This window comes from Lingula anatina, chromosome 9, assembly GCF_051362555.1.
Source record: "Lingula anatina isolate TDL-2025a chromosome 9, LinAna3.0, whole genome shotgun sequence".
Lineage (NCBI taxonomy): Eukaryota > Metazoa > Brachiopoda > Lingulata > Lingulida > Lingulidae > Lingula > Lingula anatina.
In genome coordinates this window covers 7965217-7978621 of record NC_141775.1, presented here as the reverse complement: position 1 = coordinate 7978621, position 13405 = coordinate 7965217, and the positions used below count along the sequence as shown (strand labels likewise).

The 13405-nt window shown below is 35.0% G+C and overlaps 1 protein-coding gene across 11 annotated transcripts in view; it reads right to left on the bottom strand.

Moving 5' to 3' along the window:
- The window catches only part of LOC106151033 (neprilysin-1), a 46126-nt gene that overhangs the window by 8708 nt on the left and 24013 nt on the right, over positions 1-13405 (bottom strand). For all 11 annotated transcript variants that reach the window (XM_086995097.1, XM_086995095.1, XM_086995094.1 and 8 more), the window contains 7 exons: positions 7213-7374; positions 6791-6874; positions 5949-6154; positions 5544-5714; positions 2406-2492; positions 1866-1990; positions 83-185 (listed from right to left, as the gene is read on the bottom strand). In XM_086995097.1, the coding sequence (XP_086851223.1) occupies positions 83-185; positions 1866-1990; positions 2406-2492; positions 5544-5714; positions 5949-6154; positions 6791-6874; positions 7213-7374 (938 nt within the window). The remainder of the gene's footprint in view (positions 1-82; positions 186-1865; positions 1991-2405; positions 2493-5543; positions 5715-5948; positions 6155-6790; positions 6875-7212; positions 7375-13405) is intronic.

The following is a 13405-nucleotide window of genomic DNA, read 5'->3' as shown; positions in this document are numbered from 1 at the left end:
CAAAATCACTGATAATTACTCAGAATTACCTGTGGCTCTAAGTATGAATCATAATTATTATTATATGAGAAAAATAGCATACCTGTATTACTTTCCTGTAAGAGTTTCTCTGTTCTCTGAAATCCTTGCTAAGTTCTGGCACAAACAGCTTGACAAGTCTCCACAGCATATAATTTGCCAAAACTCTGAAACACAATATTTGATTAAATAGTGGTAAATACTGGCAGTGGTATACATATACATACTAGTCAAGTACAGGTATTTATAAGTACTAGTATATGTACAGTACTTGTGCAGATACTGCAGCACTTTAAATTTAAATCTAACATTTTATATGTCGCCTAATGCATGCATGACTACTGTACAGCATCACAAACAAGCAATTTTTTCATTTGATTTATTTCCTAAGACTGGGTTCCCACAGATTTAGATCGATCCATCTGGACCGACCTAACTCCCTGGGGGTTCACGCTAAATTGCTGTCAGCTTCCGAAACCCGAGTGCGCACAAAAGTTAATTACCCCCTTACAGCTTTTAGTAGGCGGGACAGACATTTAAGCTGATTAAGCTGACAGGAATCTAGTGAGACTCCCCAGGGGGATAGAGCGATCTAAATATCTGTGGGAATGGTTTTTAAATGTTTTTAGAGTTAATGACAAAAACAAGACCATCTGACCCTACAAGTCACAAACATGTATAATTGGAGATTGGTTGTTTTTGTTTGTAAATGCAGGGTCTGTAATACACAATATAATTACATACATTCTTCTTCATCACTAAAGATCTTCCAGATTCAGTATGTTTACAGGGAGACTACAGGTTGGAGATTTTATCTTAAAGGTCTTTGCTTTTTTATTCCTGTTGTATCTTCAAAACATCTATTCATGCTTGAAACACAGCTCCAAGTTCATTGTGTGATGTAATTTTGGGATTTTTGGGCAAAAATATCATTTTCAGTTTCTTGATTTTCTCAGGCACCTGGACAACCATAAACATGCTTTTATTGGTATTATAACACTTGAACTAAGTACTACAAAAGGGGATTGGGGATTTTTCTTTAAAGACTTATTGTTGATTCTATCTATAAAAATGTGATTTTTAGCCCTTTTTGGGTAAGGCCCCATCTTAAAGTGTCTCGACTATGACAACTATGGGCTATTATACGATCTCATTAGAAGATCTACCATATTTCACCTTTGTTAATATTTTCATAATCAAAGCATAACTTTTATACAAACTAATGGGGCATTCTATTCCCTCTTCAAAGGCACCACATATATCAACATGCAATCCTGTTAATAGCTTATAATATATCATCTCCCTGCCAAAGTAGGATTAAATCATGGGGGCATGCACTGCCTTCTAAACAAGCTAATCCCTAGTGTTCCAGTGGCTAGGGCAATTATTATAATTAACTATTGATAATACCAGATACAGGCTTAAATTGCTGCCATTTTTTTTTTTTTTTTTTTGTAATAAAGATATCAGCTTTGAACATAAGTATTTCTAATTTAGTTGTGCTTAGGGTCAAAACAAAACAAAATAAAACAAAACAGATGTTATAACCTTTTAAGGCTTCTTATATTTACATAATAGGTCCAATTTTCCATATTAATTTATACTTTTGTTAAAATGTGGACTCCATATACGCATTCAATGGAACAATCCAAATTTTAATGCTATTATTGCAAATGATGGAGTTCATTGTGTTGCCAACATGCCATTAAGCAGTCTAAAAAAATGTGGAGATCAATAACAAAGTGTTAATCCTTTATTTACTAATAGGAAGATAATTTTGTCTTTCGGTGGTTGTACCTGTGATCCGTTTTTAGTCGGATATAATATTTGTCTTTCAGTGGTCGTACCTGTGATCAGTTTTTAGGACGATCTTTTCCAAGTCTCTGAAATAAGTGAGTGCCAAAACAACCACTGGTTCATCCTGCGTAAATGGCAGCTGCAAATAATTCTCAAAATAGTTCATCCATTTTATCTGAAAGAAGAAAACAAGGAAAAAAGTATACAATAATGTTACATAACCACAAACAAAGAAAATAATGTTTTATAATTATAAGAGAGAAGTGCTGAAAACATGGAAATTAAAAAGTAAAAAAAAAAAAATTCCTCAACAAAATAACTTTTTATTATTTATTTATCTTTCAGCTAGTATTTATCATTATCAACCTCAGATGTCTTATCCTCATTGTCATTTTTACAACAATTTATAGGAGAATTATTATATTTCTGAGATTACTTATTTGTCCATTGAATAAATATATATGCTTTAGCAAAAAATCATAGATGCTTCTATGCATTAGGTGGAAGTGACCCATGTGTCTACATTTTCTCTAACAGAAGCATGGCACTGTGACAAACACTATAGTTCTATGTAAGTTAAATGTACCTACCCCAGGCACCTGTCGCATTAACTCTTTAATGGAAAATTTATTATAGTTGGCGCTAGTGTCATGTTTCTGCGATTGTGGTATCGTGATCTGAAATAATAAAAAAAAATAATAATAATAATTATAATAATAATAATCACTCAGCTCTGGACCTAACAGGACCCATGTCAATATATGCCAGTTCCAATCTCAAAAAAAGATAGCTTAGATTTAGAGAGGCGTGGCTGCTTCCTGGGTATGTACTATGCACCACCAGCCAAGGTGATGTGACAGTTTTTACTATGAATCATTTCATACCTGTGGATTTAAATGGGTGAGGATGAAGATCTAAATGGAAAACTAGAGGATCAGAGAGGCGATACCGCCTCCGAATATTGTACCACCAGCTGGAGCAAGCGCATTCGTATAGACCCCCACATACACAAAATAAGGGACACAGCCACCAGTTTTGTGCTTGACAAGCTGTAAAAATGCAATCAACAAGAATTTTTAAACTTTTGCAAAAAATATATATGGTACAATCAAATTTAAGTTCTTCGTAAGATGTAAGATAGGTCAAGGGTCAATTTCAAGGTCACAGTAAATTGCCAGTATATGACTTCCTATTCAAGTTCAAGAGTAACTATGGACCTATCTCTGCCAGTTTTGGAGACAAAAGGAAAGCAAAATTTGCAAAGTTCAGTTCATGGTGAAAAGTAGGTCAAAGGTCAATTTTAAGGTCACATTTAGATTGCCAGTATATGACTTCCTATTCAAGTTCAATAGTAACTATGGACCTATCTCTGCCAGTTTTGGAGATAAAAGGGAAGAAAAATTTGCAAAATTCAGTTCATGGTGAAAAGTAGGTCAAAGGTCAATTTTAAGGTCACAGAAAGATTGCCAGTATATGACTTCCTATTCAAGTTCAATAGTAACTACGGACCTATCTCTGCCAGTTTTGGAGATAAAAGGAAAGCAAAATTTGCAAAGTTCAATTCATGGTGAAAAGTAGGTCAAAGGTCAATTTTAAGGTCACATATAGATTGCCAGTATATGACTTCCGATTCAAGTTCAATAGTAACTACGGACCTATCTCTGCCAGTTTTGGAGATAAAAGGAAAGCAAAATTTGCAAAGTTCAATTCATGGTGAAAAGTAGGTCAAAGGTCAATTTTAAGGTCACATATAGATTGCCAGTATATGACTTCCTATTCAAGTTCAATAGTAACTACGGACCTATCTCTGCCAGTTTTGGAGATAAAAGGAAAGCAAAATTTGCAAAGTTCAATTCATGGTGAAAAGTAGGTCAAAGGTCAATTACAAGGTCACATTTATATTGCCAGTATATGACTTTCTATTCAAGTTCAATAGTAACTATGGACCTATCTCAGCCAGTTTTGGAGATAAAAGAAAAGCAAAATTTGCAAAATTCAGTTCATGGTGTAAAGTAGGTCAAAGGTCAATTTTAAGGTCACATTTAGATTGCTAGTATATGACTTCCTATTCAAGTTCAATAGTAACTATGGACCTATCTCTGCCAGTTTTGGAGATAAAAGGGAAGCAAAATTTGCAAAGTTCAATTCATGGTGAAAAGTAGGTCAAAGGTCAATTTTAAGGTCACATATAGATTGCCAGTATATGACTTCCTATTCAAGTTCAATAGTAACTACGGACCTATCTCTGCCAGTTTTGGAGATAAAAGGAAAGCAAAATTTGCAAAGTTCAATTCATGGTGAAAAGTAGGTCAAAGGTCAATTTCAAGGTCACATTTAGATTGCCAGTATATGACTTTCTATTCAAGTTCAATAGTAACGACGGACCTATCTCTGCCAGTTTTGGAGATAAAAGGGAAGCAAAATTTGCAAAGTTCAGTTCATGGTGAAAAGTAGGTCAAAGGTCAATTTTAAGATCACATTTAGATTGCCAGTATATGACTTCCTATTCAAGTTCAATAGTAACTATGGACCTATCTCTGCCAGTTTTGGAGATAAAAGGGAAGCAAAATTTGCAAAGTTCAGTTCATGGTGAAAAGTAGGTCAAAGGTCAATTTTAAGGTCACAGAAAGATAGCCAGTATATGACTTCCTATTCAACTTCAATAGTAACTATGGACCTATCTCTGCCAGTTTTGGAGATATAAGGGACTAAATGTTATAATTTTGGAGTTACCATAATGTGCCTTAAATTTCGTACAGAAAAAATTAATTAAAATAAAGAAAATGTCATTTTGGTCAAAATTCTTGAAATAGGAGGTGCTCTGAAGTTTCAGAAGTTCAAATTTGATGAAATAATGTCATTTTTGAACATAAGTTGTCTGCTTTTCCAAGCCTTATGTTTTATTTTTCCAGAGTTCAAAATTTATTATCCATTACCGTACTGCACATTTTGCTTTTACCACCAATATGTACTTTTTGATACAGCGTAACTCGAAAACCGTATGGAATACAAAAAAACCGAGACCACCTCCAGTGTTGGGCTTTACATGCTCTACAAAATGCAAAAAAGAATGGGTCTCTAGCATTAACGGTTCCCGAATTAGAGACAGTTTTCAGTTTCGGTACCTTATGGCCGCTACTCCCGTGAAAATGCACCGATTGACCCCAAATTCATGGAGATGAAAGATGACCTGAAGGGTAACACTTTCCAATAATATTATTGGTTAAGTCTGTGCAGTGTCTGAATAACAGGGCAAAAAAAATTTTTTTCGTAAAAAATTTCATTTTTTTGAAAATTTTGGCCCATTTGACCTTGAAGTAAAGGTCAAAGGTCAAATCCAAGGGTATATTTGAAATCTACACATATGACTTTTGGAAAGCCGTCTATAGAAATTTTTCCCATAACTCCTTCCGTAGGGTAGATAATTAGCATTTAATTTTGCCATTTTTAGACAAGGGTGCATTGTAATGAGTGCCACACCCAGACCCCAATACCGACTAAGCCCAAATTTTACGTGGAACGAGTTGAGATTATAGGTGACCTAAATCCATGAGATGGGTACGGGGGCCCTTACCGTCTAGGAAGAGAAGCGGTAACGGTAGCCGTCCGGCGGAGCCGGCGGAACGATCCGGACGGGACCGAAACCATGTGTACCGCCAGCGCTAACGCTGGTGGTACAATAAATATCAGAAAACCTTCCACCTTGTGGTACAAAACAAAATACATACGTTTGCCAACATTATTTCCAGACTGAGCACTTTCTCAATAGACTGTATGACATCTTCACCATCCGCTCCCAATAGCTTGGCTATTTCTATCATGAATTTTCTATAGGGTTCCAGATATAATCTTTCTGTATAGTACTCACGGCTCGGCATACCCAGCACAGGCTGGTCAATCTGAAATAAAGGTTGAAGGAGTTAGGTCCTTTCACTACAGTAAAAATGAAAAAAAAGATCTTTTTTGTCTGTCAATTTTAAAGGGATACCTTTTATTCTAACTTTAAAAAAAAATTGTTTTTCAAAGCCTTGTTTCATAAAATGCCTAAACAAAACTACACTATCAATATGCCTGTAAGAAATATTGTTTGACTGCCAATTATCACATTTGTTTCGATATTTCTTCCTGACTACCTGTAAAATGTGTATTGATGAATTTTTATCATCAGCTGCAATCCAAGAGTCTATCATAACTGGGAGATTAAACTGTCTCCTTAGTTTTCCCAAAGTAGCTTCAAGGTTAAATTTTCCTTCAGACCAGGCCTCGTCTGCTATTGGCCAGCCACCAAAAGGTTTCAGGACTTCCTGAAGTGGAGATTTACCAAGACGGTCTATTTCAGCTGTAAAAAAGAAGAATGCCTTGCCATTATCAGAGAAAAAATTATCTGCTTGCATTGTTGCATGGAGTTTTTGCTTGTGGAATTTGCAATTTATCTGATATTTGCAGCCACCTGCAGCTTCTTAATGATACTGCGGTTACAAAATGAACAATTCTAAGTATTTTTCAAATGTCTCTTAAACAGTTGTGCCATAAAATCTTGCAGTTGCAAAAGGTGTGAATTTAGCTTATGTTATGACTGTACACATGAAAAACATTCTGGAATAAATATTCTGAATGAGGAGCACATTTGGGACTATGTTTGAATTTGACCTTCATTTTGTCCCCAGAGTTGGCTCTAGCTAGTTGAAAAAATATAGAATTTGTTTTACAGATAGAGCAGCAACAAGGCTTAGACCCCATTCCCAGAGATTTTAGATCGATCTATCCCCGTGGGGAGTCTCACTGATCACTGTCAGCTTAGCTGGCTTAAATGTCTGTCCTGCCTATTAAAAGCTGTAAGGGGGTAGTTAACTTCTGTGCGTGGTCAGCTGACAGCAATTTAGCATGAACCCCCAGGGAGTTAGGTCGATCCGGATGGATCAATCTAAATCTCTGGGAATGCGCTCTTAGACATAGCAGAAGAGTTTATACTTACTCAAATTCATACAAGAACGGTATAGTATTTTAGCTTGATCAATGGAAGCTGCATCACCGCTTTTCAGGGGTTCTTCAAGCAGAGCTAAATTTACAAATACAATAAAACATTTAAACATAAGCTGAGCCAGTGTACACTATCCAAGCATTTTATTGTTTTAAAGCTAATCCATGAAAATAGGCATGAAACTGAAAGAACTACCACATGTACTTTCATATCTTGAAAGTATCATGCTATTTTACCAAAATATTTTACTGAAAATTGCATGGTGGTATTCTTGGGTGAAAATAAAACATTTTCTCAACTTGTAAATTAAACCTTTCTTAAAATGAAGTTAAACATCCCAATTTTAGTATCCATCTTTAACTGACACCTTCTCCCAAAAATATGAAGTATTGTAAGTTAGACATTCACTGTGGTACCTTTCAACTTGACAAGCAACTCATCATGCAGTTTCTCAAATGTATTAAACCCAGTCTTATCTTCAGGAATGATGTTTTTCTTGTTCCAAGATCCACATGCATACTGGAAAAAGTCTTCACATGGATCCACGCTACTGTCCATAGACTCTAGTAAGGCTGCAGCTGAAAAGTGAAAGTATACTGTTGAAAACTAAAGTAAAAGTTGACACTGAAAATGAATATTAGTATGCATTGTGCATTATGCCCATTTAAGATCACCAAATTTCAATATTCATCAGAAATTGAATTTAACGTAGAAGTAACTTTAAGATGAAAAGTGGCATCAAAAGACTGGTTTGACTCGAAATCAAAATGCTATAGTTATCAACATCATTATAATGATTATTATTAAGTTTAACGTAGGCATGCGACTTCAGAAAACATTTTAACTTATATTCTTAAAAAAATATGTAGGCATTGTCCCAGACTGATAACCAGGTGAATATGGCCGTGGTGTTAACACTATTAAACAACTTTTTTGTTGCAGTACTTCTTCAATTTGACTATGGGGTCATTCCCAATAAAACTACCTATCAACATAGATCAACCCAACTACAATATCAGAATAAGAGTCAGAATGACACGCCTCCTCCTGGCATTGAGTAGAACTCGGAGAAGCTGCTGATTATACGAGCACTGTGGAAACAAGAGGATGTTAATCTCTTAACCTGATTGCATTCAGTGAGTGTCCCCATGGAGTAGGATCGCTCTACACAGGCCGATAGTTACAATGGGAATGAGCCCGAAACCAAAGCTCTGAGACCAAGACATCTTTTTAAGTCAGAAATGTGTCATAACACCTGACCGACACTTTTATCTGTTTTTGCAATTTGTCCTTAAAAGCCTTTTTTCATGTCAACATCATTTCCAGAAAACCAGAGAGTGCATTTATACAAAACTGATTTCAAAAACTCCAAGTAAGTGCACAAACCACTTAATTCTATCAAAGAAACTGCTAAAAGCGCTCAATTCCATGCATTAGAGCATAAATGGCCAATCCCAAGGTATTTTCCATGAAACACATTCTATAATCTTTTGTCTTATTTGTATTCCTTGCTTCGATCTGCAGCAAGAAAATCACTATTTTCCTTAGCTGCTCCCAGGCAGTCATAATTTTGCATTAAAAAGAAATATGACAAACTAAGGTTAGCATAATTATTCTTCTAAAGTTGAATTCCATGAAACAAGTACTTTCAAGAAGACACTTAAAGATAATGACAAGTCAAGATGATTAATCACCATTCATTACATACTGTACTAAAACATTCCTGGTTACTGATGTAGAAATAAACCCACAGATCAGTGATGCATACAAATGTCATATGCTCTGGTACGTTCAGGGGCAGATCCAGAGATATTTTTTGACAGTCTGCCAAATTATCTACGTTGATCTATTGACCTCCATTTTTGACTGTCTTCCAACAGAAACAAAATAGAAACCCATTAATGTAAACTTGAAAATCTGAACGTCTTCCGGAAGACACAGAACACAGCCTCAATCGGCCCCTGTAGCTCATGGTTGGTTCCCTAACAATTCAATGCATTTCAAGCCACTTCCGTGTATGTACAAACCAGTTGGAAGTTTCTCATTGACTGGGATGGTTTATTTCCCAAAGGACTGAATGGAAATAAACTACTTACAAACTACCAGTAGCAGTGTGCAACAAAACAACAAAACCCTCAACCCTATTGTTAGAGGTTGATGAGAGTTGATGCCCCCTCCCCCTTTAGTGCCCCCAATTGACCACTTTCCTGGGACACAGTTGAGTTACATATATCTGGAGAAACTGCAGACAGGCACTGCTTCTAGCAGCCATGTATCATCCAACTATTTCAACTGCCACCAGCAGCAATTAGGCATATAATGCTGCTTTATCTAAGGTCATTAAATACCCAGTAGACCCATTGGGAACTTTATCGATAGCTGGTATTTGCGCAGTACACAAAAGGTATACCTTTCAAGTTGAGTCCCTATGTGCTAACACATGGAAACTAGCCAATAAAATATCTGGTTTGCACATTAATTTAATTGGTATAACTTTCAAAGAAAGTCCCTATGGTTCCAAAAATTTGATTTGAAATTGATCCCAGCAAGCAATACTGATGCTAAATGTAATTGTGCTCTTTCTTGGGACTTGGATTTTTCTTGTCCAATAAGCACTAAAAAAGATATCTTTTATCTTTGAAAAGACTGTCTTTCTTCTCTGCAACAATTATGAGATTATATAACATTTATAGAAAAAAATTCAAAAGTACATGAAAAGAAATATAAGTAAATAAATAAATATAAATGCCTTGCTATTAAAAAAAATCAGGTCTTGTCTTCTGGCATACTGGTTAAATATGACCCTAACAGATCAATGTTGTGCAGACAAAGATAAAAAACACCGCACTGCATGTGTCACAATGTGCATCAATAATATCATATTTAATGTTAATTGACAGTACTGTGCTTTAATTCTCCATTTTAACACAAAAAGTCTTCAGCACCTTGTTTTTAACCTGCCTTAAGCACCTTGTTTTTAACCTGCCTTATACATACAGTGTACCAGGTACCCTACGTTTCACAGGTCAATGGAAACTAATTACGTAATCTCTATCATTGATACGCAGGATGAAAGGCAGAGGTGAGCTGTCATTGGCCACCAACACTCTGGGTGGCATACCCAAACTACAGTGTAGCTTCTTTTCATTGATTTTTTTTCCATCCTTAGACTGGTATAATACAAACAGACCTCCTGGGAATTAACAGTGACATGTAATTTAGCATTAGAACTAACTTCATATAAACCTTTTGTAATTTAATTGTTGTCTTACTCAGGTTAGTTTAGTTTATCAGTTTCTTGTTTCCCTATCATCTCCAACCTAAAAATGGCCAAAACAGAAAAACTAGACAGCAAAGCTGGCAAATATACAGACCACCAAACAGCAAAAATCACTGTAACAATATTTACACATAATGACAATAATAACAATAAAAACAATAACAAAGAATATAAAAATCAATAATTTTAACAGAAATAATCCCTAAGAAAATAAATAAATTTCATAAAAATTACCCAATCATGCTGATTTTGAGCGAAACCTGTCTTATTAACTAACAAATCCACTCAGCAAACTTGAAGTAAAAGAAAGGTCTCCAACAAATTATGCAAAGTTAAGCATGTTACTGATAAGCATTTTCAGTATTGGAGTAGTATGTCTCCACGCAAAAAGAAATTCCTAAAGTTTACTTCTCTAAGACAGATAGACAGAAGGGCAGACAGACAAAAAGAAAGACACAGCCAGATGAATCGCTAAAAAGCTGTCTGGCTCATAACAGTAAATATCCCTAGACATTGGCAAACTGTCTGTATAAAATTATATGATAGTGTGAGATTCTAGGCAGAAAATGCCTTTGGGAACAAATGTCTTGGAACACATTATATGCGTGCAATAACTTATAAGAGACCGGTAAATTATATCTGATAGCTAAATAGACAAAAGCAAAATCATCAGTATGTGCTAGGTTTCTAGGTTAAAATGAACTGCCTGTGGGGACATGTCTTAGAAAACACTAACAGTGTGCAACTTGCCTTCCAATCAATAGCATGGAATAACACAACACACAGTGCCTCAAAGAACATTCAAGAGGACAAAGGCAAAAATAAAAATGTTTCAAGGATTTTCCTGAAGTCAGTAACAAGTTCTTGGCACTTAAGAACCAAAATACTTCTGATACACAAAAACAAAAATTATGTTTATTTAAGGATAGCAACTGTTCATTTTGACCAAAAAAAGAATTTTCCTGGAGAAAACGACAATTTTGCCTTACTTACCAATGGTTAATGAATCCATTTCTACATTCAAAGTTAGTCTCTGTTTTTTTTCTAAAAAGTTTTTTTATAATAATCTCTTAAGTGATTTTTACAGAGTATAGCCATCTGTGGAGGTCACATGGTCTAGTGACGAGCACAGATTTCAGAATAATTGCTATAGCTGCCATTTTGTGGTAAAAATGCATTTAATGTGAAATATAGATTTCATATGAAGAGTTTTTATCCCTTTAACTAGAAAAGCACTGAGAGAGCACCAACCTCCACCAAGGCAACTCAATTCTCATAAATCATGTATTAATTTAATTACTTAATCAACTAATTAAATAACTCAATTGTCATTAATTAATTATAAATTAACTAATAAGCTTAATTGCCATCATAATTATAAGTTTATTGATTTACAAATAGGTTGAATACTTAATAAATTGTCTTATTAATCAAGTAACTACTCAAGTATCCAAATAAAGCCCATTTTAATCTATCCTGAAAATTCTATCAAAAGCCCTCCATATTATGGGCATAATGTTGCTTGAACAGACAGATACACGTCAAAAAGAAAAAAAATTAATCATTTATTAATTCAAGGATCATTCCAAAATCTCATCAATTTTAGGGTAGCTCATTTGTGACCTGAAAAAGTATGGGGAATCACACACACACACACACACACACACACACACACACACACACACACACACACACACATATTCGGTATGTAAAATATTTTCATTTTTCTTACTTATCTTTGTGTAATATATAATAAATGTACAAAGTGTTTACTTTTTATTTACAGCTGAAAAATATGTCAAAAGGCCAGAGAAGAGTACAAGGAAATGTGGACAGTTGAAAACTTCCATCAAAATCTATGCATCACTTTTTGAATTAAAAGTATACAAAGCAAGATTTTTTTTTTTGTGCTAAAATCCATACTTACAATATTATCCCAGGGTAAAGGATATCCCCCCCCCCATCCACCTGATTTATGTACTTTTTTCTTCCTCTCCTGACACTTGCCATAACTCTGTAAAAATCTTGGAAAAAAGCCAGAGATCAAAACCTGCACATAAGTGGGTGATTCCAGATATGCCATTCATTCCTTTGACTTGACTTCCACATGTCAATTTTAAATTTCTGAAACTTTTTGAAAATTTGAATTTTCAGAAAAAAAGAGGCATTTGAAATTTGAAGTAACTACCGTAGCATTGATCTGGAAATCTCTGGGGAGTTTTGCTGTTAAAGCTTAGCACAAACATCCCATCTTGTTTAAACTCCCTTGTTAGTAAGCTGTCTTGTTTAAACTATCATTAGTGCCTGGACCACCATAAAAATGTAGACAATGAAATCATACTCAAGTCAGTCTGCAATGCTATAATAAATAAAAAAGTATGAATCAAAGGTTGAATTAAAATCGACATAAAGCCCAAAATGCAAATTAGTGCTATTCAGTAATCTAACTGCAGATCTTTGGCATTTTTTGTCTTTTTCATCATATCATTTTGAAGTGAAAATTGGAGCTTATCCCATGAAGAGTTTTCCAGTTTTGCACTTCCTCAGGAAAATTGAGGGTGCCATTAGCTAACTTCTTGGCAACAAATGCCATGGAGTCAATGACTGCATTCATTGTTGAGGGTTAAGGCCTAATTCCATGCCTTGACTTCACTTTACCATTTTGTACAGTTCTACTGGTTGGCTCAACTTACTTATGTTAGCAGTTTACGTGTAAATTATTTAGCTTAATTGCCAGCTAGTGGTTTAACACAAATTTTATTCTGCATTCATGATCACAAACCCATAGCTCAAGATCACAAACAGCAAATACATTTTTAGACCCGCTTATTCTTTTCAAAATGAAATATGCTTTGTTTATATATTAACTGATATGAGAGATCCTAAAAAGAAATCAAATAGTGAGTGAATAACAGTCCCTTTTCTCGAAAAGAATAATCAAATAATTTCACACAACTATGGCAAATTACAATTATCTGAAAATCAATGCAGTTACATGTACCATTTTCCCTAACAAAACCCTCCACTCCTCTTTTTATAAACAGACTTTGAGTCAACTGAAATGAAAAAAACTTTTTATGATCAAAAACTGATAGAAAACTGCCCCAGTCTTGTCCCTGCAAGACTGAAAGTGCAAGGTTACCCCACTACAAAACGTGATCAAAACACAGCTGTCGGGTTACACACAAAACCCCAGTGAAGCACTAAAACCCCTAGATTTCTCCTAGATTTACCTAAGCATTGATAATACAACATAATCCCAGCCCTGGCTTTATTGTCTTAGAGACACAGTGTACCAGCCCAGTATTTGATGAGCCTACACGCATTAT